The following is a 27368-nucleotide window of genomic DNA, read 5'->3' as shown; positions in this document are numbered from 1 at the left end:
GTGGCATCAAGATTCAATCAACAATAATATGCCTGATACAGCTTCATGTATAGAAGAATGTGGTATGTATAGTCTTAAAAATCAATCAAACCAATTGTTCACTTTTAATACTTTTATTTTATCAGAATATAAATAATACTGTAATTAAAGTAAATCACAACCACATTATTCACACTTTCATATTAATTTAAATCCCTCCTTTTGAATGTGTTGCTGTTTCAATGCCTCAATCTATTTTATAGTCTGCTACCACCAGTATATTTATTTGATTTTCTGTTCGTTGTCCTTTTGATATAGAGTGCCATCCTAACTTTTGGTAACCTCATGATGAACTCAGAGTCAATGATTGACAAATATGACTGTCAGAAGCTACTTGACTATCTTAAGGTTCCAGCTAAGGAATCAAAGGACATTATTAAGAGTGATGCACCCTTTTCATCTCTTGTCCACCATCTCAGAGAGGCAGGGAAGGTTTCTTTTGATGACATCCACCATTTAATGACAGCATGCTCTGACAAAGGTCTGAGTAAAGTAGTGGCAGTATTGGCTGTCTACCAACAAGCTCGAGGTATGTTTATATCAGATAGCTTAACAAGTTAAATATGTTATGAATCGCAAAACATACAAATGTGTTGCCCACAAAATAAATAACTGCAATTTGAGGGAATATACCATTATATTCACTTAAGTTAATTAACCCATAGTTGTTAGGAGAAGGACCCTCCATTAATACAATTTGAATAGTATAATCTGATAAATAAGTAGGCAAGAAAACATTTCATTCAATGTCAAGGGCTTGCATTACAGTCAAATATTTGCCTAAGTCTGTAACTTATCCTATATATGTTGGAGGATCATTGAAGGGGCTTGACTTTGTTCAATTGCTCAGAAGCAGGGCCAATATCAACACCAAAGAAAGTGAAAGATTGCATGGTCACCTCATATAACATGCTAATGTTGGACCAAAATTTGGTGCAAGTTTGTCACAATATTTTCCTGGAAGTTTTTACTGCATAAATTATTAAGATATATTGAACTATGTTTATTAACATAACTAAGTCTCATGGGTGGAAGACTTGCATAAGTCTTGTAAATTATGGGATATACTCAATCAAAGGTTTCATTTGAGATAAGTGCAGACAAGATTGGTAAAATTTTGTTATTTCCTTTCCTTTTGAAATTTAATATATGGATATATGTAATTTAATATATGGATGTATTCATGACAATTCAAAGATACATTGAAGACAACAGAGAAGGAAAGACAACAATTCAAAGATACATTGAAGACAACAGAGGAGGAAAGACAACAGCTGACTGGAAGACTTAAGACAACAGAGGAGGAAAGACAACAATTCAAAGACACATTGAAGGCAACAGAGGAAGAAAGACAGCAACTCACTGGAAGACTAAAGACAACAGAGGAGGAAAGACAACAGCTGACTGGAAGACTAAAGACAACAGAGGAGGAAAGACAACAATTCAAAGACACATTGAAGACAACAGAGGAGGAAAGACAACAGCTGACTGGAAGACTTAAGACAACAGAGGACGAAAGACAACAGCTGACTAGAAGACTAAAGACAACAGAGGAGGAAAGACAACAATTCAAAGATACATTGAAGACAACAGAGGAGGAAAGACAACAGCTGACTGGAAGACTAAAGACAACAGAGGAAGAAAGACAACACTTCAGAGATAGATTGGATACAACTGAAAACAAGCTGAAGACATTGAAACATGTAATTAATTAATCTAATTGATATAACTGAACGTCTATCCTTCAATGTGATAGGCCTACTTTCCTTCTTCTAGAACAGTAGTTCCACCATTCCTGGAACTTTCCTTTTGAAAGTTAGGTCACAATTTTCAGCACTAAATTAAACTTGTGATTTTCTCTGAGCAAGGTAGTAATTTTGCAATATCGTCACACCCTCAAGTAAAAGTCAAAAGGTAATCATTTCAGCCTGCCTAAAACTAAGTGTGAAGAAATTTGTCAACTTGAATAATGTTCCCTTCAGACATATGCTACTCCAATGTTGGTATAAACTTTAATTTGTGGCAAGTAACCAGTGGGAGGTTCATCCTTCTTGTTTCATTCACTGTGTTGTTTACATGACAGGAGCACGAAGAGGCTAAATCAAGTCTAAGGGCTACAAAAGATGAACTTGTGAAGTCTCAACTGGAATATGCCAAAGAATCCATGGCTTTACAAGAGGTCCTGAAGCAGACTAGGGAAGCCTTGAATCAGCAACAATTGGTAAGTACTATGATTAAGTAAATAGTAAGTGAATTATGAATATAGAACAGTGTGTATCTGTAGCCAGTATACCATCAGTAGCAAAAGAAGTGTGTGTGTGTAAAGTTAGCAAAATATTGTGATGAGACCATTACTGTGTTGAATTTATGATCAAACGTTCCACTGTTAAAGGTGTTACAAGTAACAACATAATCTTGAGCTTTACAGAAATAGTTCAATGAGTTAAAAACAAATGTTCAAAGTCATGCTACATTTGATAACAAGTAGTGTGAAGTGAGTAATGAGTACATTCACCTATACTAAATCAGTTGCTTTTATCAACTAAAGACTGAATTGGTGTAACTTGACAGGTGACAGACATGAAAGCTGAGGTTCTATTTTTAATGTGTCAGTAAACCATATAACATATCTTTCTTATTTTGTTTATTTGCAGGCTTACTCCGCTTCTGTTGCGGAGGAAGAAACCCTTCTTGGAGAACGTGAAACTCTAGACATATCACAGGGATCAACTTTGGCAGGTAGGTAACAATGAAAAGATCATTGCTGCTGCTTGTAATAAATTTCCAGACATTATTGTGTTTCATTATGTAAAGTCTGTGTATCCTTACATAGTCCCATGTGCAGCTTTTCAAGTATCCGGGGGGGGGGGGTGACTTGAATCAATTTAAGTAGTGTAGGATGTATTGTCAAACTGTCAATTTTGTTAAGATATTAAAGTCAAGTTAGCTCGCCAGAGGTGTAAATAAATCAAGGAGTATCATGGAAACAGGTTAAATCTATTTGACCTTGCCGAAGGCAGAAGGAATCTAAGCGATGGTGATGGCGTGTGTATTATGTGTGTGTATGTGACATTTGTTTGTAAACGTTTGTAAACGCTGTAAACATTTGTTTGTAAACTTCAGAAGGATAACTGTGGTACATTTCATATTTGGTATGTAGGTTCCCCTTATATAGAACTGGTTTGGGGTTGTAAAGTAAAGTAAAATTTATTGATATCAATCATAAAATGAAGATATAATAAAATGGATTCCGCAGCTTAAAAATATGCAAAATATATATACAAAAATATGATAAAAATATCATCTAGTTATATGACAGTTCAATAGCTTTATACTCCTCGGTAAAAAAGAATGTCTAAAGCGTTCAGTACGCATACGAGGTAGGGTATACAACCTACGTGGAGTGGTGTAATACTTATGGAGAGGATGGTCAGGATCAGCCAAAATCCCTCTTACATAATGAAGTACAATTTCTTCAATGTACTGATCATCTATAGAATAATACTTTCTGAAATGTCTGTTAATCAAATTGAGTTGAGTCTTGAAACAGGAAGAGAGCCACACAGGAGCACAATAGACCATGAGTGAAAGCACCATGGAACGGAAGAGCCAAAGCTGTTTCTCATATTCTAGACCAAATCCTCCCAACCTATAAATACAATATAGCCGCTGCTTTACTTTCGCAAGTGTTGAGCCTATATGAGAGTCCCAAGTGAGAGTATGATTAAATATGAGTCCTAAATATTTAAAATCTGACACAACCTCAACCTCACTATCATTAATTATAACTGGATCATGCATCTGAACTGAACGGAAATCGACAATTAATTCCTTGGTTTTGGAGCTGTTAATAAAAAGGTAATTGGTTTCACACCACGCTACAGTCTCCGCAATAGCTGTGTGGTAATTGACAATGCTCTGTTGTTGTTGGTATTGGTGAAAGGTAATTTACGTCAAATTCTGAAAGCATTGTTCGCACAATTATTCAAAAGTGGAAGTTTCAGGGAGTTCAAACTTGGTGAGCAGACGATCTGTAATGTATTTTGTGAATTTCAATGGTCATTTGAGGTCAACAGATGGAAAATAGTGTGACAATCGTGTAACCATGATACTGTATCTCACGGAAGGTAGCGTGTTCAATTCTTATATGTGGCTTATGGATTTCCTGTAATAAGTTAAGCAAAACCTATTGTTTGTGGTGGAGGTGAATGGTCATTTGGGGTCAGTAAAGGGCAAAATGTGAATATATCAAAGTGATATATCTCCAGAACCATAAAATGAGAGCAGCTAATGTATGCATGGTATGATAGCCTTGTGTATTGTATAGTTTGTACACAAATTCATGTAGGTCAGAAAGCATTTAAGGTCACCAGGTGTGAAAACGTGAACGCTATTTAAATATGATATTTCCAGATAGAAAGCTGCAGTAGCTGGTAGATATGGCCATTGCTTCTCTATAATGAGCACAAACCCTTTTGTTTTGGGTGGAGGGTACAGGTCATTTGGGTTCAGCATAGGTTACATTCTGGAAATTATAAACATGACATCATAAGATAGGCAGCTTGATCAGATTTCATAGTGACATATTACTTTGCTATAATGAGTTCAAGAGCCCAGTAATTCTTTGTGAAGGTCAAAGATCAGGAAAGTGTAGAAACCTTAAACGCACTATAGCTGGATAATTTTGTTTTTCAAGAGAGACTTGTTTAAGGCTAGCAGAATTTAATTTCTGAAAACCTTTCTTTCTAGTTAGGGATGTGGTCAGTAATAGGCTTTTGGTTTCAGCATGACATTTTGTGAAAGGACATGGTGTACAGGATAGCACATACCCGTCCGGTAGTCATGTGATCACTATTAATACAAACAAACTAACTCATATAGGTATTGGTTGTATATATGAAACAAATTTAGAGCAATTTAACTGAGGTCATTTGGGAGTCGATCATATACACATTTAACCAGGAGATTAGTCAAGCTTGAGAATGTCAATTAGAAGATGTCTGAAAATAAAGATATAATAACCATAGAGGGTCATGTGATGTGGTAGCACTCAACTTCGATCCTACGTCTTGTATTGATGTATCCCTTCAACAACTAATCAATGGATAACTACCACAGTCCTGAAAAAAAACTTAGCAAACCCAGAATTTTAGCTAAGTAATGCACATATCAGTGTTTACTGTAATTTTTCAATTGCAAAGTTGCTAGTTCCTTTTAAAAGATTGGACTGCATATGAAATACATTCAGCATATTGGGACTGTGCATGCATAGTGTAAATTGACATAAGTAGCAGAAGACAGGATTCGCTGTTCCTTAGCAACACAAACGTAATTGCCTTAATACATTAATAATTGCATTAATACATGGTCTCACAAATGCAGATCAAGCATTTTCTGACACAGAAAAGAAAATGTCAACATCGTCTTTATCCAAACTAAAGCAACAAATATCATTAACCGTAAATGTCTGTTATATACTGTATAGTGACATTCTGTTGGATAAGAATCTCATTTCAAACTGACAAAGTGTGCTGGGGTCAACAAGCAAATAACATAAAACATATCAACACCTCCAATGTCTTTCTTGTAAAATATGTAGAAAATAAAAGCCTTACCCATTTTCGCCTTATAATGTGATCTACTTTCATGTCATCAAGTGAGGTAGATCACACCTCCCTAAAATCTGAAGAGGATATTTATGACTTTGAATCATTTTTCAATATCATGTAAAAGGCCGTTGCAATGTTTTAAAACAGTGACAGTTAAAGTTGTTATGGTATCACTGTTGTGTAGATGAGCAGTTACATCAACAGTACTGTAACCAGAGGGTAACCCCTCCCAGTGTTTACTTGTCTTAGATACATATGTAGCTCAAGAGTATTTGCACGCTAATAACACTGTTATACTGGAGATGGAGGGCAGGATAAATCTAAATAGAGTCAGTGCTTACATGGTTTGATGACAGAGAATCATGTGACTTAATACCACAACAAGAAAAGAAAGACAGAGGAACATTGTTTGTCGTCTGTAGTTTATTTTGCATGCCCAGTCTAACAACAAAGAGCTGACTTTGCAGTTTTGGTTTCGATGACAATCATAACCTTTGCATTCATGATGGCGTATGTGCGTGTGTTTGTGTGCGTGTTTGTGACGCCCAGCTTATAAACACGATATCTCAAGAAGGGAAGATCAGACCAATTTAATATTTTATGTGTAGAAGTACCACGTTGACTGAAAGAAGCCTATTGTTTTTCGTGGGGTTAAAAACGGTCATTTAGGGTCACCAGGGGTCAAATTGTGAAAACCTTGTAAACACAATATCTCAAGAAAGGAAGGTCGGATCAACTTCATACTTAGTGTGTAGAAGTACCACATCAATTACAAAAATCTTGTGTTTTTGGTGGAGTTCAAAGGTCATTTAAGGTCACCAGAGGTGAAATTGTGAAAACCTTGTAAACATGATATCTCTAAAAGGGAAGGTCAGACTAACTTCATACTTAGTTTGTAGAAGTACCACATTGCGTAAAAGAAGCCTATTGTTTTTGTTTGAAGTCAAAGGTCATTTGGGGTCACGAGGGGTTCAAATTGTGAAAACCTTGTAAACACGATATCTCAAGAAGGAAAGCTTGGGAGGACCTCATATTTAGGGTGTAGAAGTACCACATTAAGTGAAAGAAGCCTATTGTTTTTGTTTGAAGTCAAAGGTCATTTGGGTTCACCAAGGGTCAATTTGTGAAAACCTTGTAATCACGATATCTCAATACTGGAAGCTTGGGCCGACAATCTTATTTAGTGTGTAGAAGTACCACATTGAGTTAAAGAAGCCTAATGTTTTTGGTGGAGGTCAATACAGTAGGTTATTTGGGGTTATTAGAGGTCAAATTGTGAAACCCTTGTAAACATACGTCAGATAATCTGATTCATGAAGAAAACTGCTCATGTTAAATTATTGAAACCACAATGCATTTTTGCATTCTGGTTTAATAATACTTAACCTGATGAGATCCATTTGATATTTTGAAATCTGCACCTTTGCTGACCCTAAATGACCTATGACATCCGCACATCTTGTACTCTATAAGAAAGATGCAAAGTAGGAGCTCTATATGCTGTAACCTATCTTGGAATGTCATGTTTACAAATAATAGGTTTCTTATACTCACTATAGGGAAGCCACATAACAAATATGAGAGCAAATAAAGTTTCCGATCTGGAGATATCGTATTTACAAGTATTTCAAATTTTGACCCCTGGTGACCTTAAATGAACTTTGACCTTCACCAAATTGTGCAAAAACTTTACACTATGTAAGGCAACCATACAATGTATATGACCTCCATTGACGTTCTGGTTCTGAAGATACAGCATTTTTGAGATTTTCACATTTTTCCCTCTGCGAACCCCAAATGACCTCAGACCTCCACCCAAAACAATCCGGTTCTTGTACTCTTTATAGGGAGGTAACATGCAAATATTACAGCCAATTCATTTTCCTATATGGAGATAGCATGGTTACAATGATTTCACGTTTTGAACCCTGGTGACCTTAAATGAACTCTGACATACATCAAGTGTAAAAACCTTTCATTACATACGGCTATCCTACCTTGGATGTACAGAGCTCCTTTGATGTTCTGGTCCTAGGGAAACAGTGTTTTGTGATTTCCACTACTTTCCCTCTGCTGACCTTTGACCTTCACCCAAAACAATAGGGTTCTTGCACTAATTATGGGGAAGCCACATGCCAAATATAAGAATTGCTGAGGTTCCAGTTACCCATCTTGATATATCATGTTTACAAGTTAGGGCTTCATACACACACAGCTGTGTTTTACATTCAGACCAAGGTCCTCTTTGTTTATTCCATTGTTCTAATCCACGTTCCCTAACTTTAATAATACCACATAACAATATAATTCGTGCAAAGACGTAGTGATTCTTTTAAAATCATATCCGAGAACCTGGAATTGGTTTGTTCAAGTCCTTAATCAGAATACAAAATAACAGCACATACACACAAGCACACATACATACATACATACATACATACATACATACATACATACATACATACATACATACATACATACATACATACATACATACATACATACATACATACATACATACATACATACATACATACATACATACATACATACATACATACATACATACATACATACATACATACATACATACATACATACATACATACATACATACATACATACATACATACATACATACATACATACATACATACATACATACATACATACATACATACATACATACATACATACATACATACATACATACATACATACATACATACATACATACATACATACATACATACATACATACATACATACATACATACATACATACATACATACATACATACATACATACATACATACATACATACATACATACATACATACATACATACATACATACATACATACATACATACATACATACATACATACATACATACATACATACATACATACATACATACATACATACATACATACATACATACATACATACATACATGCATACACACATACATACACACACACACAAACCTGACAGCATAGGTTCCTTTTGCTAAAGCAAGGAACCAAAAATGTCCTTATTTTTCTTTAAATTTTGCAAAGTAGATCTCAAAACATCTAAGATTGTCTTCTCCTAACTTGTTCGCATTGAATGAAACCAAATTAGTTGATCTTCATTCAAAGGATTGTTTGAATAAAAGTGATAAAAAGTCCTAATTTTTACCACAGGCCTATATATCCTTTATTAGTACTTACTGTGTGATATTCATATACTTCTCCAGTTTCCCGGGTCACCAAAAACAATCTGTTTATGTTATTATTGATCCTGATTCTCTGGGAATCATCAGGAACTTTAAAAGAAGCCAAGATATGACCCCCAGAGATGGAAGAATGACCCCCAGAGATGGAAGAATGACCCCCAGATAGAGAGTAAACAACAACTTGTGTACTCCCACCACCACCCTCCCATAATATAAATATTAATCCTTTCTCTTCACTGACTGTTATACTCAGTGCATCTCCATAATGTGTGTTTGTATATTCCTGTTCTATTTCTCCCTCACTATTATACATTAAAGCTCTCCCACCGGCTGTACAGATAAACAGTTTATTATTACTAACTGCTATATCCCTGGGCCAGTCTCCTCCTTCTAATCCTGTTAAGGTGATTGTCTTCTTTATTCTCAATTCTCTCGAATCTAAGACAATCACCTCTTTGGATATTAAACCGACATACACTAACACATCTCTGGTTGTCATACACGTGGCTGTACCGTTAAACTTCCCTTGATTGACCAGACCGCCATTACTACTATCGTACAATGCTATCGTATTCTTTCAACACGTTAAAAACAGACGATCATCCAGTAAACAAACAGTCCGCCATTCTGAACCAAACTCGGTAAATTCCTCAGAATAATACGGTTCTGACGTCAATATTAACGGTTTTTCTGGAGAATCAGGATCAAATTGTAACATAAACAGATCGATAAAGCTGCATTTTGTCTTGACATTATATCCAGCGACAGCCAAACGGCCTGTATCTAGCACGTCAATCACCGACACCTCGTAATCATCTTGTACAGTGAATCGTGGTATCGTTGTGTACACTCTGTGTGTGTGGAAGGCAAAACGTGTAAAGTTAGGTCAAGGTTGGAGGCTGTATCCATGGTAACGAAGAATTTAGAGTGATTTTTGATCGAAAGAATGATGAACAACTGCGAAGTTGCCTAGTATAGGTCTTGCAAACGGCACTGCATGTTTAATAAGCTATTGATTTATGCATGGAATTACAAAGTCGTGGCCACATTGGCAGATGTCCAGAGCAAATTAATCGACAAGGTAATCTCGAAGATATAAGAAACGAGACGTTGAAAGCCTCATAATAAGGAATTATCGGGATACTGGCCTATAGACCCACGACTTACAATGGTTTCCCATTAAGAAGAACTTTTTCGCGCACTAACGTGAAGAAAATACATGGCTGCGTGAATTTATATATAGCAAACGGGGTATAAAGTGCAATAAACTGGAAAATCGACCGAATAAAAAAAATCCTATTAAAGTATCCTATTAAAGTCTAAATAAACGTCAGAATGTAGAAAAACATTTCCAATTGATTACTGTGTGTTGTACGGATATGAAACTATTCCTTTCACAAAATTTCTCTCACATATAACAATTACACCGACTATATGCCTTAATTGTTAATAAGCAGTTTCAGTCAAATTGATAAAATTGCATAGGCTATATTTAGTTTGCTTGAACACATTTAATTATCTTCAATATTCGTTGTTATCAATATGTATGTACGGTACTGATGGAACTTTCTGATTCAACTTGTGTTTGTCGACAACACGCATGCAGTGCATTACATTTGAATTCAGCGCCGAAAGAGGAGAGAGAGATACCGCAAGTTGTGTAAAAGTGGTGGAGCCATTCAAGAAAGCTAACTTTGTGAAAGGCTCCGGTAATCATTTAGTGATGGCGCTATTCAAGAAAGCCAACTTTGGTCTAAAGTTTTCACGGGTTGACTTCAGACTGAAATTTAGTCTTGAGTTCTTTGACATATTAAGTCCAAGAGAAAAAAAGGACAAATTTGACTGCTGGTAATAATGTTTTTTATAGCTACGCAGCTTTCCACTTATATTTACCTTCTTACCTTATACTTACCTTCAAAATATGCTTAAACTCTGGAATGCTCGGGTCCAGAGATCAATGCGTCGCGCCTCAGTGCAATCCTAAGTCTTTATGTTAATCCATTGCTTAGAAATTCTAATAACTTCACCAAAACATGTTCTTTGATCTCCCTAAAAGCAAAACACATCCTTGGATGACGTTTAACACCTTTTTTACATGACAAATTTGCAATGCATCTTAACATATGGCATTGGAGGCCATAAAAGTCTTCACAGTGAATCTTGTGTTGTATCAGAGAAACTGACCTAATGGTATCTGTATGAGACTAAATACGGTCCAGTCACTTCAAAGTGTTGAACCTCATTTGTATAAAGGACCATTTCTTTAAAATGAAAAGTGTTATAGACATCCAACATGGGCTGATAGCAGAGTATTTTAAAAGTATACAAAACATTAAGTTAATTTTGTATTTAAAGTAACCCTTTATGTCTACCAGGCTAAGCTTTGACATAACCATTTGTGTTATATCCATGGGCGATTGACCCGATGCGGGGAATCCGAGGATACAAGTTCCTCCTGTTTTGTAACACAAACGTTAAGAAGTGCCCCGTTTCATAGATTAGAAGTGCCAATTTTTGACAAGTTCCGTTCTTTGTCATTCTTTGTTATTTAAAACGGGTCCTTTCGTTGAGACATTTAGGAAAAGTGTAATCAAGAAGTGCCATTTTTGATGATAAATTAAACTAATCAATTGAAAGGTCCTATATCGTTGAAAATAATGGAAATAATGGAATTCGTGGCATGAAATGCAGAAAGGATCCATTTTATTGGCGATTTGAGATGGCTTTGTACTTTACCTTTTCAATTCAACGCCACCGTGATGTCCTACCAACCTTAGGAGTTTGTACCACGCCCATCCCACCCCTACCCCACCCCTTCGTCACTGAACCCTTTCCTCCATTTCATAAGTTATCTGAGGAACGAACAGCCCGGTTTATGAAAGATTTTCAGTATTCAACATTGCTTGTATATAGATGAATGTAAAGTAAACAAATAATCAATATTTTTCTTATACTGCCATGTATAATCGCCTGGTATAAACACATTTGAATCTTTTATAAAACAAGAAAACAATAGTAAATCTTACGAGGTTTTTGTGGCGGCCATTTTGAAATGTGCTTAATTAGTTCTGAGAAAATTATTTTAATGCAGCGGGAGTCCTGATCTGCGGATAAAATTAGAAAAAGTCTAAAGAAACAAATACTACTTTCTAAAATATATTCTTATCGAGGAATATCGCAATAAATACAGAGATCAGTGGAACGGAAAGAAGACTTCTTTTGGGTGAATCATGTGGCCTTTATGATCTTTAACGAACAACCTTGCACTTAATGATGTATGAAATTATGTTTTTGGTCATCAGGAAAGGTTCCCTGGACATACTCTTTAATTTTCAGCTATCTTTAGTTCATGTTGGATTGCGAAAAAGACAACGAAATCGTGAAAAAATAGTTTAAATTTCGTAAAATTAATGAATTTATATATACGATGGTGAAAAGAGGACATTTTCTTTAAAGAAATTGATATTTTTATTTAAACTGTCCCGTATACGCATGTTGTACAATTTAGCTATACTTCCCTGTACTGGAATGCTGCTAATAAAAATTCATCAATGTTTTCTTTTTACTTACAATAATAGACGTCTCTTTAAGATAGGTGCAGGTGAGGTACAGCTAATATTCTTCGAATATTATCTTGAATATAGACTTGTTCTTGATATAATTGCATAGGTTTGTATGCTGAGTTGCTGGCAGGTCAACGAAGCGTGAAGTGATAACACAAATTTCACACAGATGGTCCTTTGAGATAATTGAAAAGACAACGGATTGCTATGGCTTTGATCAGAGGATCGAAGAAATTATCTACTGAATATTAGATAATAAAAACTGAAGCGTGGAGCACGAAAGAGGTAATGGAGGGTTGACTGCTACAGTAAGAGAGGAGGACAGGCTTGATCTGATCTGGTATCTATAGCAAATGAGTAAAAGACTAAATTAAGCCCACTAACCCTTGACCTCTTAGATATAAACCATATCGCGTGATTTTTAAGTCAATATTGAACTAAAAGCAGTTCGTTGATGTGGGGGGGGGGGGGGCTGGCTTAATATCAATACAGGTGGTCTGCCTGTACAGTCTACATATCATCATTGAGATAATCGCATAGCCTGAGATATCCCTCTCCCTCAATCTAACTTCTATTGAGTAAGTGGGCCACCATATTTGTCTTTCTAACCAGTCCAACATCAGTCTGTAAAAGGCGAATACAGTTGTTATAGCGTCTTTCAAATAGTTACGGCAGACTTGTGTGGTCAACGGTCCTATATAGTCGTATCTAATAGCGGAATATTGGAAAATTCTCTACTAGTTTCCGTTATTATTCAAAATAGAAACCTGACAAAATAAGGAGATGAATTGTTTCACATCAGAGTATATTGGGCAGTTTAGATAAGTGGGGGAGGGAGTGAGGTTGGGGTATTCAGACGGGAGTATATCGAGTGGATGAAAATATGTTCCAAAATCGGTTCGTCGTGTGTGTCAGTGCACACGCATGCAGGCGAAAGATGTTGAGCTTCCTGTATGAGCTTCGTTCTTCTATGAGTCAGCCTTAATTAACTTCCATTCCCATTGGAACACAATTTCGGCCTCCAAATAAAATTAACATGGAAAGCCTTGTTCAGTGCATAGCGGTGTTTAAGAGAAACCTTAAATATATATACTGTACTGCTTTAATACTTAATATCAAGAGTTCCTATGCAACGCTGATGTTAGTAAGCACTTTGGACTAGCAATGTACTAACGTAGTTTCGTTTTAGCTCGAGCAGCGGTTGCTTTACCAAACACGTTAAGTCTAACATGCAGTCTGTAGGGGAGAGCTTACAAATATGATTTTGCATTCAAATAAAACTGTATCTGTGTTCAAAGGTCGTTATTTGTGCTCAGTTAAATATCGAAAGTAAATATTGGAGTACTCGGCAATGTTGATTATAGTTAGCTTATATGGCTATAAAAGATAATGACTTCACACTGTTGCTCCAATGCACCATATTTAACACAATACCCTATGCACATGGCACCGTTAATGGGAAGTTCACGACGAAGTTTCCTCATCCTGTATCTATAGCGAGGCCTTTCCCACACTTCGCGTGCGTGTACAAATGAAAACATCGGGATAAAGGTGAACAGTGGCGTAGATATCTTTTTGACATCGGTGGGGAGGGGATGGAGAGGGGGAGGAGGTTATCCACATATTTTGAGATGAGGGGTACGGTAGCGAACCAAGAGCAAAGTGCAAGTGAGATACCCGGGAAGGGTATGAGCGGAGGGTTGTCCGTTAACATCCTACCAAATAATGTGTCGCGAAGGACGCGATTACCAACACTTCCGAGCTTCAGGCACAGCCATAGCGACATAGACAAGTATAATTACAGTATTTACGTTATTTTTAACTTTCTAACGATGTAACATTTGTTAGGGTCTATTAATAACATGGGGGGGAGATGATTAAATGGGTCATGCCCCTCCTCCTCCCCCAGTCAAATGTTGGGGGATATATTCCCATTCCTCCGATCTCGTAACCTTATTTCAAAATTAAAAACACATTTATAATATTACTTTCTTGAATTAATCATTATTTTTCATGTGGAGAATAAATGTACTATCTGGCACACGCATATACATAACATGGGGGGGGGGGTGGATGATAACATGGACCTTCCCCCTAGTCGAATGTTTGGGGATACATCCCCCATCCCCCCGGGTGCACGACAATGAAGGTTAATATTAACAAAGAACCTCAAAATTCAGAATGGAATGGGACTAAATCTTACCCTTCTCGCTGTAGCGCAAGGGTTCCCTAACTGTTGTGCATAAATCCCCAGGGGGTGCATGAGTCCATCCCAGGGGGTTCGTGAGACGTTTCTGAAAGTGAAAACTAGAGCACTTTTTGTTGAACTAAAATCTGATATATCATATACTTTTGTAATGTACAAAAGTCTTACCTATTGACAAACTATTTTCGCGTTCCATACGCATATGTTGCCATAGTAGTACCGTGCATGTGATAAAACACAGGAGCATCCGTCTCATCGTGTGTGATGAGTGATCGATGAGTGATACAATTCGTGATCTTATCTTGAAGTTTCCAAATAAATATTTGTTCATCTCTTGTTTTGTTTTTTTCATTACAATACTACACTATGAACTTGATCTTTTACGAAGCACTGTTATGCGTATTATAGTATAATAATGACTCAGATCTTTTCTCGAAAAGTTGGGGTTCGTGGACAACTCTGACATCCACAGGGGGTTCGTGGGGAGGGGGGTAAAGTTGGAGAAACCCTGTCCTACACCGTACTAAAAATGCTAATCAGTTCAGCTAAAGCAACCAGAAAGCCAACTTCCACTGAAATGTTCCACAGAATTACATATTCCTTCATTTTATATTATTTACTACATTTTTCAAGTTGGATAAGTTGTTCGGTACGGGCTAGACAGCTTAAACCGTTTCCCAGTACCACTGCTCTGATAAAAGAAAGACACCTTTCCGTACTTGATATAATAACATACTCTATCAGAGCAGGCCTAAAAATCACTAGATGACGACGTAAGGGTTGGTTTGATTGTTTCATGTCAATTAAGCCATCCATATTCGAAATGGTAACATACAAGTCTCAATAAAACGAAAGTATTCTCTAATTGGGTATCGATGTGATTCCTCTAGACACCAATAAACGTTAGATGTTAGGCATATCTATTTTGAAGCAGCATTTTGCGAATAACGTTCAGTGTTCAACAAATTTACCAACCTAGTACAGGCCTACTGTTCAAAATATGATTACACTCTCAGATCAAAGTGAGACACATTGCATTTTTACTTAGACAAATTTGTCGCCCAGAAAGAAATGTTACATAATACATGCGGGAGCTGGAAGCTCCCTGCATCATGACGCCCACAAAGAAACACTGGTGGAAATGACAAAATATGACCTTCATTATTGAGGCCTATAATCGATAAGTTCATTACCAAGGGTTGGTTAGGGGAATAAAATACCATTTTCTATGCTTGACAGCATCGTTTATGAAACAGTTGAGGTGAATAGTATCCTTGTATGTGTTAAGCTACCACAATTTTTAGGTGTTGCCAAACTCTCTAAATCTCGAGTGTTTCAAACTTAATTTATGCATGTCGACAAAATATAGTTTGCCATCAATTTTGTGGGGAAGATTTATCGTATTTTATCAAACTGAAAACACGAGAAGTTATTTAAGGTACTTCTTTGTACGAGCCCCAACTTCAAGACCAAGGAAAGACCATAATAAGACCAAGGAAAGACCATAACATCTGAGTTGGAACTCTCAGGGTTTAGGGCCATGCTGACCTTGCTTGGAGAACCATCTGTTTATAGCTTCATGGGAGAACATACGAGACGACTGGACTGGAATCGCATGTACCAGCGGCAGATGTATACTTAGTGAATAAAGTCAAGCTGGAACTAGTCAATTTTAGAATATATACAACTTAAAATGGGTAAACACAAGAGGATCAAAGCGATTGACCCCTTTCTCACGGGACCCAGAAGAGATAAACGTGTCCGGTAATTAAGAATTGTTTATGGCCCATCTGATGGAGAAGCTAATTTTACAGAAGCCTCATTTTAGGGAGTTCGAACGTTGTAATATTTCGTGTAATTGGTTTACCCTACCCTGTATACCATTGTTTTGTAGTTGTCTTTGCACTCAACGATGCTAGATCGTTAGGGTTTTGCGGTTGTTGTAAAATACCCACTCAAATCGAGTGTGTACGTCGAGATCTCCAAAGGTTTCCCCGTGAGTGGCTACGTTGGCACCATTGAGAAGAAGTCTATTTTTATGCGAGTTTACTGAGAAAGTATGAAAAAATTTTCTAAGTCTAAAGCAATCCCGTGGAGTGGCTACACAAACGCTGTCGAAAACTCATCGAAAACCCTTGCATTATAATGAGAACGACCCATCATTGAACCCAATCGTTTTCTATGCGAGTTAAATGTTCAGAAAGTTTTGAAAATATTTTTTAAGTATCTATAAAGGAACATAAAATCTATTTTGAAATTTACACTTCACCTCTGCACTATTGTAGGCTATGTTAAAGATCTGCTTTATTGGCTCCAATTATAGCACGCTATAGCTAGGAAAGTTTTGTGATTACGTAATCGACCTGCCACAGTTGTAAATCCACCTCAGGCAGTCTAAGATTAGCCTGCATAGCTTCTTAACACCATTAGGTTATTTGTCACTGTGTGGAAGTATGTTCATATCTACAGTGTAGTTTATCATACAGCGTTCACACAAAGACCCTCACACAAGAAAAAATATATGGCAGTATTTGCAGACTAATTGGTCAAAAGGTAATTTTACGACCAAGGCAGGTCGATTATTATGGTACAATTATAGAATACAGGGCCATTCATTAACTCTTCCCAGCATCCGGATGCGCGAATGCGCGGTGTGTCTGTACATGTCCGTACACGTATGACGCCCTCTAAAATTCCATCACGTATTTCATTTTGACTCCGCATCCGCGCATCCACCAGTCCCGTATGTACGAAGATATTCCACATCAATAGTGTGTCGTTCTTAAAAGGCATCCGTACATGTGCGACGCCCTCTAAAATTCCACCACAGAAGTACTAGGAAAGGACTTAGGAAAATTTTGACTCCGCATCCACGCATCCGCGCATCCACTCAAAAAGAAAGAACTTGGACTTTGACATTTTTTACTCACATACGTACTGGGGTGAGACTGAGCATCCGCGTATACGAATGCTCAGATAGAATCATCGAGTGGCCCTGTATTCTATAATTACTCCCCAAATGTTCCGTGAACATTGACTAGTTCGGTTTTCTTTTACAGCGAGCAAAAGCGATGGGAAGAGAAACAGGATGTGGCACCTATTAATCCTGGAGAACAGTCTGCGCCTAATAGTTTCAAGTCGATGCTGGGAACTATTGAAGATGCAAAGAAAACAAAAGCAGAAAAGAAAAGGGAGAAGGCAGAGAAGAGAAAAGTTGAAGTAGCTGCATTGGAAGAAGGTAAAATGTTTTTGTTTTTAGATGAGCATATAAACAAACGTTTGTGAGTCTGCAAACATCGTGACAAATTAGCCATGTGATCAGATTCGTGATCAATACATCATCATCATTTAAAATACCAATTATTTCATAGATTTCTTGGAACTTGTTTTTAATGTAGTGGGAATAAAGCCAGATACTTATCCTGAAGAAGGTGAAAAAATGGATGCATTCGTCCAGCCAGTTTCATCATCGGCAAATAAGAAAATCAGAGAAGAGAGGATGAAAATACTTGTAAATAGTCACGATGAAAACAGCGATCGAAAAACGAAAGTATCGGACAGTAACAAGAGGTAAATAATTTTAAAAAATTTCTTAGTTAATTTTGGTCTTGAATTATTCCTCATCTGACTTTTTCCCTGCAAGTTTAGATTTACTCTAAAGAGTATGGAAATTTTTGAACCAAGGTTTGTTGAGTTGTGTAAGATCATGTCGTTGTTGTGTCACATCATGACACACTTTGGTCATATTTTCAACATAATATCTCTAAAATTGTCATAAAATGTGTTTTTACTGTGATGCATAAGTTTTTGGTCAGAAGAAATGCTTAACACTTGAAGTTGGGAATTTACCTTCTTTCACAGAAAATGTGCAGAAGTATCTACACCTTGCCGAATTTGTAAAAAAAGAAAAGTCTTGTCAGAACTTGTTATGATTAAGTGGTCAAGGCAGTTACAACCTGATCATATATTGTTGTTTGAGAAGAAATACTGTATGGCGTCCAGATCAACTCAGGTAGTTAATATTTGAATGAAAACATATCTCTTTCCGGTTGGGGGGAGGGAGAGGGAGGGAGGAGAGACAGGGTATCTTTCTTTTTTCATGGTTGTACATTTTAGCGATTTGATAAAAGTTAAAAGTACCTAGCTACCAGTTATGTTTCCATATTCATTAAAGCAATGGTTTCCATTTCATGATTTTGTTTCCTTTCCCATCAAATTCACTCGTACTGCTACATGGTCTATGCTAACTCTATGTTATATATCATCAAGTTCACTCGTACTGCTGTATGGTCTATGCTAACTCTATGTTATATATCATCAAATTCACTCTTACTGCTACATGGTCTATGCTAACTCTATGTTATATATCATCAAGTTCACTCGTACTGCTGTATAGTCTATGCTAACTGTATGTTATATATTATTTGACCACAAAGAGAGGAAAGTGACATTGTTTTATAGAGATATATCTTAAAATAGTGAAGAGTCAACAAGTTGCTTTAAGTTTCTTCTTGGAATCTGAGACATTAAACCTAATTTTCATATTTAGCTTATATGTTTTATATTTTTGTTGATGAACACCCCAAAACAGCTAAGAAAATAAGTTTTGAAAGAAAAACAATATTTGAAGCACAAGTGGCATGAAGATGCCACATTTAGACTTGCTCAAGTCTTCAGCCTGTTATATGAAGGAACATTAAATCTCATTGATATCACTTAAAAAGGAATGAGCCTTTTTGTTTCAGTCATGACCTTCAGGTATCGCCTTCTCCTTAACTTAAAACATCATATGTTGTAAAACTTTAACGTTTTGTATCACTTTTCTGTATTCCGCAGAAGACTGGCGCTACTAAAGAAGAAAGCGGAGCACAAGAAGATAGAAAAGAATCTAGATCAGTTGGAAAAAGATTTTTTCACAGGTAGAACATATTATATTTAATGAAGTTCATGTAAAGATGATCAAGATATTTAAATTATCTCCATTTCTAGTTACAGATTACTTTTGAGTTCCACAAAACAGTGCTGCACGCAAGCTTCTGTTTTGAAAGTAATGGAGGTGATTGGTGACAAAAGGCTGCTGTGCTAATAATAATTTACCTGGTAAAGCAAGTTCGTGAAATTGTTGCACAATTGCAAAGAATTTTGAATCCACAGATTTGTAGTATTTTCATTATTCTACTGTCAACAGGATTCAGTAACATAAAACTTGCTTTACCAAATTCAAAACACTTAATTGTCCCCTGCTTTTATTTTATTTTTTTAAATTTTATCATGATATATATTAAAACATGGAAGGAAATGTCTGTAAGTTTTACAAGAGATTTTAACCATACGTGTCATTATTAGGACATATATATGCCTAGCTTGAACCCAGGCACTAAATAAAGTTGCAAAAGTTAAAAAATTTGTCAAACTGGTTGTAATCTTGAAAATCACTACAGCAAGATCATGTCAATTCTGTTTTAGAAAAAAAAATATTTGCAATGCCATGTTTTCTATTTCTGGTACAGTCATTAAGTCCAAAGAGATATTATGTTTGTGTAAAAGTTGGCCTGACGTTTCGATCCTAGCACGATCTTCTTCAGAGGCTGAATGACAAGTAACAGTAACAGAAGGGACAAATACAAGCAGTGAATACGGACAGGTGAATGAGCAGGGTGAACACAAAAGAGATAGATGTAAGAGGATGGATTAGTAGACAAGGGATGGAGCGAAGAAAGACACCAACAGGGGGGAGAGGAGAGGTAGGAGATAAACTGTAGAGAGACAAAGAGAGGACTAAGGGAAGATATTATTTTTGCAAAAGTTAACTGTATCAAGTTTTTACTATCAGTAATGTAAAGTTTATAAACCTGATATTTGTGCCTTCATATTCACTTCTAGAAAAAATAGCATTTGGTGATGTGGCAAGATGTCCTCCACAGTTTACAGCCAAACCCAGAGAAGGGAAAGCCACAGTAGAAAGCTAAGTTTCAAACCAGAAAAAGTTACTATGGTTTTTAATTGACATTAACTAGTACTGCAAACTAAACTTATTATGTGATAGATTAAGAATATTTCTTTTTATGTATGAAGTGATAAAATGGTTCACATGGATTCACGTTTCTTGACAGTTCAAATGGTAGATTAATCATATATTGCATATGGTACAATTCCAAAAACAACAAGAAATGGCTTGCAGCAGTATCAACTGAATTTGTGGAGTTTTGATCAAGATACATATTGCCTGTTAGGCAACAAAGAAGTTGTTTACTGACCATCAAATCACAGGTGACCCACAAAGAGAACCTACTGCAACAAGAAAACTTCATCTTAAGATCTTGTTGCTCTTAGCTCAGGATATTTGAATTTGAAATACCTTCATTTCTAGTGTCCAATGAAACCAACTAGTGTCCCTGCTACTTTGGTTTAATCAGTGACATACGCCCCTAGTATTCAAGGTGGAGTCGCTACCCCTGTTAGCGTCATCAAACGATTTTGGAGGTTCATCAAAAACAAAGCAAAAACAAACTGAAATTGCTGCTATTCGTGGCAAAGAAAAAGGTGGAAAGTCTTGAACACAAATTGCTTGAAAACAAAAGATGCAAATTTCATCACCATTTTGCAACTGTGCACCTTCATATTCATATTAAAAAGGAGTGTGTTACCGTCTCCCCGTAAACCACCTTCCTAACATCTGCGGGAGGGTTGCCAAGCTCAAGAAGGTGAAAACTGGGGTCACCAGGCCAAAAAAATGTTTGAATGCGAGTGACCTCCAAACTTTGGTAACTCTCTGAACAGATTCATCGTTGGTGGTTAAGTCATATGTTTCTCTTTTGGTAAGCCACTATTATTATTATGATTTATTTATTTATTTTTCGTAAATTTATAGAGCGGTAAGAGGCAACTTCATCTGAGTGCAATGCTGTCAAAGAATGCTACTGCTCCTGTCAAACACCAAGAAAGCAGTACCTCCAAGTACAAGAAACGGAAAGCCATGACTCTATATGAGAGGAAAACGTTCGACGAGAAACAGAGTGCGGCTATAGAAGCCTACAGAAAAGTTAAAATGCAAAGGATGTCAAAAGGAGGGAATCGAAGATGATGGATATTCATGACTGGTATATGGATGTAGGAGAAACACATGTTATGCCCTTTACTGCAGAGGAAAGAGGATCAGATGGATGGAAGCGACCCCCATCAGAAGTAAAGGTTCCTAGCATCTGGGAGGCCGTGGGTTTACCACACACGTCAGTCAAGATTAAAGCCTGTTGCTCTTTCGGGTGTCATTCCACGATTTTCTGCATCATAAGTGATCATCCAAATTATAAAAGAATTCTGCATTACAGTTAACCTGTTAACTTTTTTAATGGACAGTGTTAAGTGGATTTATCAACTGAACTTGCTGCTTAGCTTGGTGGAATGCCTGCATTCCAGGTGGATCATTATCATAAGTTAGAAACAAATGGGGATGAAGAGACAAACATTTAATACAAACCAAGCTGCAATTGACCATAAGGAGACAAAGGGTTACAGCCTGCAGGTGGAACGGGCTGTAACCCAAATTGTAACTTTTGCGCCAGTTTTACCCAAATGTGGGACAATGCACCTTTAGTATATTTAACCAAAATTAAAAATTTTAGTATTGTGTAATTGTGAAGATTGCGTAAAGGTTATTAAAGAGGAAAAAGGGAAAGTGAGAACATACTTCCGTTTACCGACCCTCGAAATATTGCATGGGCTCTTTGCCAATTGCGTATCATGGATTGTATAGTGTTATGTATAATTCATAGAGAGGTTTCCTTTGTTCTTGTCACGTACATTTAAAGGAATATTTCACCTCATCTCTGATAGATTGATAGATAGATTTCTTAGCATAAAGTTTTACTTTAATGTATTCTTTATGATATGGTGCAACCTAACATGGTTTTAACTCCCAGTGGATCCCTATCTATGTGTATTTCTATGTATCTCTGAGTGATCCAAAGTAGCCCTAGTAGACAGGGGTTCAATCTGGCAGTAGCAACGGGACAAAATTTGGAAGCCAAAGCCAAAAATGAAAAACAGTTCATCAAGATTAGGTGTTTAGAAATACTCTATAAACAATACTTTTTAAGCAAGAGATAAAAAGAAAATAAGTTGGATAATGTTAACATATTTAATTCTGAGAATTTTTGTCTTAGGCTAGCATCAGATTTGAAGCAGGGACCTCGATGGTGGTTTCTGACCAGCACTCGCATCCTAAGTTTAAGGGTCAGCCTCTTAATGTAGAATGGATGGCACGGTTGGTATGAAACAAGGCTGTTTTCTTGGTCTCACTGTTTCAAATCTAATTATGATATATATCGCTTTATTCTGATATATATGATGCAAGATCTCATTTAAACTTCTTTTTGAGTGAATGCGCGGATGCTTGGATGCGGGGTCAAAATTTCCTAAGCCCTTTCCTAGTACTTCCGTGGTGGATGCGCGGATGCGGAGTCAAGATGAAATACGTGATGGAATTTTAGAGGGCATCATACATGTACGGATGCCTTTCAAGAACGACACACTATTGATGTGGAATATATTCCTACATGCGGGACTTTCAGTATTTGAAATACGTAATGGTATATGTGGAAACTTTACTAGTCATTTCCTAGTACTCTCGGGGAGGATGCGCGGATGCGGAGTCAAAATGAAATACGTGACGGTATATGGATAGGAAATACGACGATATTATTTACATAAGAAAAGATCTCCTAAGCATAAGCGTATTAAGGACTGAATTTAGGAAGGTGATATTGCAAATAAACTGTCGATAGTTTATTAGATGCAGATAAGGACAAATGGGCGGGAGTTTATAGATTAAGCTGAGAATATTCACATAGGTAATAAAACTACAGACACACCGCGCATGCGGATGCTTGGAAGAGTTAATGAATGGCCGTGTATTCTATAATTGTACTTATATCGTTTCTTATGATAAAGGTTTGGCCCTCATAGTTTTGTCTCATTAGCAAGTATGGAGGAGCTCTTGAAATCGTCATTTATAAACATGATGTGAGTGTAGAATGTAAACCTAGGACAGGACGAGTTCCGCTAAATTTCCCCAGTGCATATCCACTAAAATAAGTAAAGGAACACATACTACACATTGACACTACGGCATTGTTATAATATAGCTGCATGTCACTGTTCTAAGTACAATCTTTATCGTATTTAGCTTAGTGATTAGTTTCGTTACGCCTTAGTATTACAACGTATTATTTATCCTGTTTCACCATCTGACCACACAAGTACACACAAAATGAAGAATAAATACAGAAAGATAACGCCTGCCTTTATAGTACCTTATTTATGGTTAGCTGCATGGTTGTCTTGCGGGGCATATCCGATGCGCGGTTAGGGTGCCACAATAACTCATTGGCGTCCTTCTTTCAATCCTCTCTGACAGATCTTTTGTATTCAAATATAATTGATGTTCATTTTGAATAGGTTCGTTATTCTTTCCAACGGTATCATATGCTGTGTAAAGCACCGACTAAACAGGTGTTTATCTTTCTGTTCTAAACTTAAGGGACTATCCCGCGAACGGCTTTTCCCGTTGTAACCATGGTATTCTTTTAAAGTGTTCTTTATTTCAACCATTATAACAGATACACAGCGGTATAAAAAAGACTACGTGACTGTAGTCACGTATACATACGTGTATACACGTATATATATGTATACATACCGTACGGTAATAGTACTAAGAAAGGCATGCGGATCGTTGAGCAGATTCACTGAAAAGCCACTGAAAGCTTGTGTTTGTGACTAAACAGGTGTTTATCTTTCTGTTCTAAACTTAAGGGACTATCCCGCGAACGGCTTTTCCCGTTGTAACCATGGTATTCTTTTAAAGTGTTCTTTATTTCAACCATTATAACAGATACACAGCGGTATAAAAAAGACTACGTGACTGTAGTCACGTATACATACGTGTATACACGTATATATATGTATACATACCGTACGGTAATAGTACTAAGAAAGGCATGCGGATCGTTGAGCAGATTCACTGAAAAGCCACTGAAAGCTTGTGTTTGTGACTAAACAGGTGTTTATCTTTCTGTTCTAAACTTAAGGGACTATCCCGCGAACGGCTTTTCCCGTTGTAACCATGGTATTCTTTTAAAGTGTTCTTTATTTCAACCATTATAACAGATACACAGCGGTATAAAAAAGACTACGTGACTGTAGTCACGTATACATACGTGTATACACGTATATATATGTATACATACCGTACGGTAATAGTACAAAGAAAGGCATGCGGATCGTTGAGGGCCAGGTCGATAACGCGGAAACGCGGAAACCGCGGAAATCGAGAAACCGGGTTCGATATCAACGGTTTCCGCGATTTCCGCGTTATCGACCTTGCTATATAGCAAGGTCGAAAACGCGGAAACCGTGGAAACGAGAGGAATTTGTCAATGGAGGGTGACGAAGTCTTTTGGGCGAATTTCAGCCTATATTCGCCAAAAAGGGGTGCGGGTTTAAAGCTTTCTCACTAAATGTAGGTCGAAAACGCGGAAATCGTACATACAATGGATGAGTTAGATTATTTTGTCAAGGGAGGGTGAAGAAGTTTTTTTGAGCGCATTTCACCCAGTATGCGCCAGGAGGGTGGGAAGGGCTTAGGTTTTTTTTTACTAAATGCAGGTCGAAAACGCGGAAATGTTGTTTTTTACACAATGAATTGCGAAACTAGAGGATTTGGTCATGGGAAGGGTCAATATGCGCCAGGGAGGTGATGGGGTTGTAGGCTTTTTCCCTAACTGCATGTCGAAAACGCGGAAATGTTTTTTTTTTTTAAATGGCGAAACTAGATGATTTGTCAAGGGAAGGTGAAAAGTTTTTTAGGTGCATTTCAGCTGTAATCCGCCAAGAAGGGTGGGGGTAGAAGATTTTATTTCACTAAATGCCGGTCGAAAACGCGGAATTGTTTTTTACAATTGCGAAACTATAGGATTTGTTCCAGGGAGGGTTAAGAGTTTTCGGCGCATTTCAGTCAATATGCGCCAGGAAGGTGAGGGGGTGTAGGCTGTTTTTACTAAATGGAGGTCGAAAACGCGGAAATGTTTTTAACAAAGGCGGAACTAGAGGAGTTTGCTCAGGGAGGGAAAAGGAGTGTTTTTGGCTGGCGCATTTCAGCCAAAGTGCCAGGAAGGGGGTGAGGAGGGATGTTGAGGCTTTTTCACTAAATGCAGGTCGAAAACGCGGAAAACCTGTTTGCCGATATGTGCAAAGATGGAGTGGGGGTATGAGACTTTTATCAGTTAGTGTAGGTCGAAAACGCGGAAATGTATTTTTTTCACAACATTTGGCGAAACTAAAAAGTGTTTTGGGCGCATTTTAGCCAATAGGCGCCAGGAAGGGGTGAGGTTGAGGTCTTTTCACTAAAGGCATGTCGTAAACGCGTTTTTTTTTAACAATGACGGAAATTCTCTAAATGCATGCAGGAAAAGTAAAGAAATGTTTTGGGCGCATTTCGGCCAGCATGCGCCAAGAAGGGTTTGGGTTTGAAGCTCTTTTTCACTAAATACAGGCAGAAAAAGATAAAAAAAAAACAATTGTGTGCACGTTGTAATATTAAATGTATACATATATATATATATATATATATATAAATGAAAATCGTAATGAGTTGGAATATCAAGAACAGTGAAAAAACTTTCAGCCTCCACCGGGATTCGAACCACGGGCCTTCCGCTCTGTACGCGGACACCCTAACCACTAGGCTATGGACGCTGATTGTATGTCCAGAGGTTCGAAACCGGTAAGGAAGGTCGCAATTCCACTGTAGGCGTTTGTCATTTTTTTTTTGGGACTGTTACCCCGCTTCCCCCTCCCCCTCTTGGGCCACCCTGTCGGTATATATAAAGTACGTGCGTATGTACAATGGCGGACTAGAGGATTTTCACAGCTAGGGGACGGCAAAGGAGCTTTTGATCGTTTATGAGAAGAATACATTTCCGCGTTTTCGACCGGGATTTAGTGAAATAAAATCTTCTACCCCAATCCCTTCTTGGCGAATTACAGCTGAAATGCACCTAAAACACTTTTTCACCCTCCCTTGACAAATCATCTAGTTTCGCCATTGTAAAAAAAAAAACATTTCCGCGTTTTCGACCTGCATTAAGTAAAAAAAATCACTCCTCCCGCTCCCCCTCCTGACGCATATTGGCTGAAATGCGCCCAGAAAACATCTTCACCGTGCCTGCCGTGACAAAATTCTCTAGTTTCGCCATTGTAAAAAAAAACCTTTCCGCGTTTTCGACCTGTATTTAGTGAAAAAGCCTTATGCCACCTCCCCAACCCCTTCCTGGCACATATTTGCTGAAATGCGCCTGCCAAAACACTTCTTCTCCGTCCCTTATCAAACTCCTCTAGTTCCGCCTTTGTTAAACCATTTCCGCGTTTCGACCTCCATTTAGTAGGGGAAAAGGCCTGCCCCCCCCTCCCGCACGCCCTCCTGGCTCATACTGGCTGAAATGCGCTCAGAAAACATCTTCACCGTGCATTCCGTGACAAAATCCTCTAGTTTCGCCATTTAAACAAAATATTTCCGCGTTTTCGACCTGTATGTAGTGAAAAAGCCTCAATCCCACCTCCCCACACTTTTGCTGGCGCATATTGGCTGAAATGCGCCGGCCAAAACACTTCATTTCCCTCTCTTGGCAAACTCCTCTAGTTCCGCCTTTGTTAAAAACATTTCCGCGTTTTC

General features: G+C 37.4%; 2 protein-coding genes and 1 long non-coding RNA gene across 4 annotated transcripts; 2 read left to right on the top strand and 1 right to left on the bottom strand.

The window, feature by feature from the left end:
* Positions 1-209: 209 nt before the first annotated feature.
* Positions 210-2874, top strand: LOC139960103 (uncharacterized). 2 transcript variants are annotated; one of them, XM_071958197.1, is made up of 4 exons: positions 210-568; positions 1237-1742; positions 2123-2260; positions 2694-2874. In XM_071958197.1, the coding sequence occupies exons 1-4, from the start codon at positions 325-327 to the stop codon at positions 2784-2786; spliced, it is 981 nt and encodes a 326-aa protein (XP_071814298.1). In that variant the 5' UTR covers positions 210-324; the 3' UTR covers positions 2787-2874. The 2 variants fall into 2 exon arrangements, with proteins under 2 accessions (XP_071814298.1, XP_071814299.1); XM_071958198.1 differs by having other exon boundaries at positions 213-568; positions 1279-1742; positions 2694-2871.
* A 5833-nt stretch (positions 2875-8707) lies between these two features.
* On the bottom strand, positions 8708-12495 carry LOC139960611 (uncharacterized). Its single transcript, XR_011790573.1, has 3 exons — positions 12440-12495; positions 11896-11973; positions 8708-9720 (listed from the first exon to the last, which is right to left on the bottom strand). It is a non-coding gene; the product is annotated as an uncharacterized lncRNA (long non-coding RNA).
* Positions 12496-16231: 3736 nt separating this feature from the next.
* On the top strand, positions 16232-24273 carry LOC139960609 (uncharacterized). Its single transcript, XM_071959089.1, has 5 exons — positions 16232-16402; positions 17698-17876; positions 18037-18208; positions 19475-19557; positions 20522-24273. The coding sequence occupies exons 1-5, from the start codon at positions 16332-16334 to the stop codon at positions 20605-20607; spliced, it is 591 nt and encodes a 196-aa protein (XP_071815190.1). The 5' UTR covers positions 16232-16331; the 3' UTR covers positions 20608-24273.
* Positions 24274-27368: the final 3095 nt, after the last annotated feature.

Source organism: Apostichopus japonicus, chromosome 19 (assembly GCF_037975245.1).
Source record: "Apostichopus japonicus isolate 1M-3 chromosome 19, ASM3797524v1, whole genome shotgun sequence".
Taxonomy (NCBI): Eukaryota; Metazoa; Echinodermata; class Holothuroidea; order Aspidochirotida; family Stichopodidae; genus Apostichopus; species Apostichopus japonicus.
The sequence above is the reverse complement of the archived record's forward strand: the minus strand, read 5'-3'. Positions and strand labels throughout refer to the sequence as shown.

Excerpts from the sequence above, each read along its gene's own strand:
- LOC139960609 (XM_071959089.1), top strand. The coding sequence starts at position 16,332 with ATGGGTAAACACAAGAGGATCAAAGCGATTGACCCCTTTCTCACGGGA. Across the intron at positions 17,877-18,036 it reads AGTAGCTGCATTGGAAGAAG|TGGGAATAAAGCCAGATACT; the intron begins GTAAAATGTTTT and ends TTTTTAATGTAG. Across the intron at positions 18,209-19,474 it reads GTATCGGACAGTAACAAGAG|AAGACTGGCGCTACTAAAGA; the intron begins GTAAATAATTTT and ends TGTATTCCGCAG.
- LOC139960103 (XM_071958197.1), top strand. The coding sequence starts at position 325 with ATGATGAACTCAGAGTCAATGATTGACAAATATGACTGTCAGAAGCTA. Across the intron at positions 569-1,236 it reads TGTCTACCAACAAGCTCGAG|ATACATTGAAGACAACAGAG; the intron begins GTATGTTTATAT and ends GACAATTCAAAG. Across the intron at positions 1,743-2,122 it reads AGCTGAAGACATTGAAACAT|GAGCACGAAGAGGCTAAATC; the intron begins GTAATTAATTAA and ends TTTACATGACAG.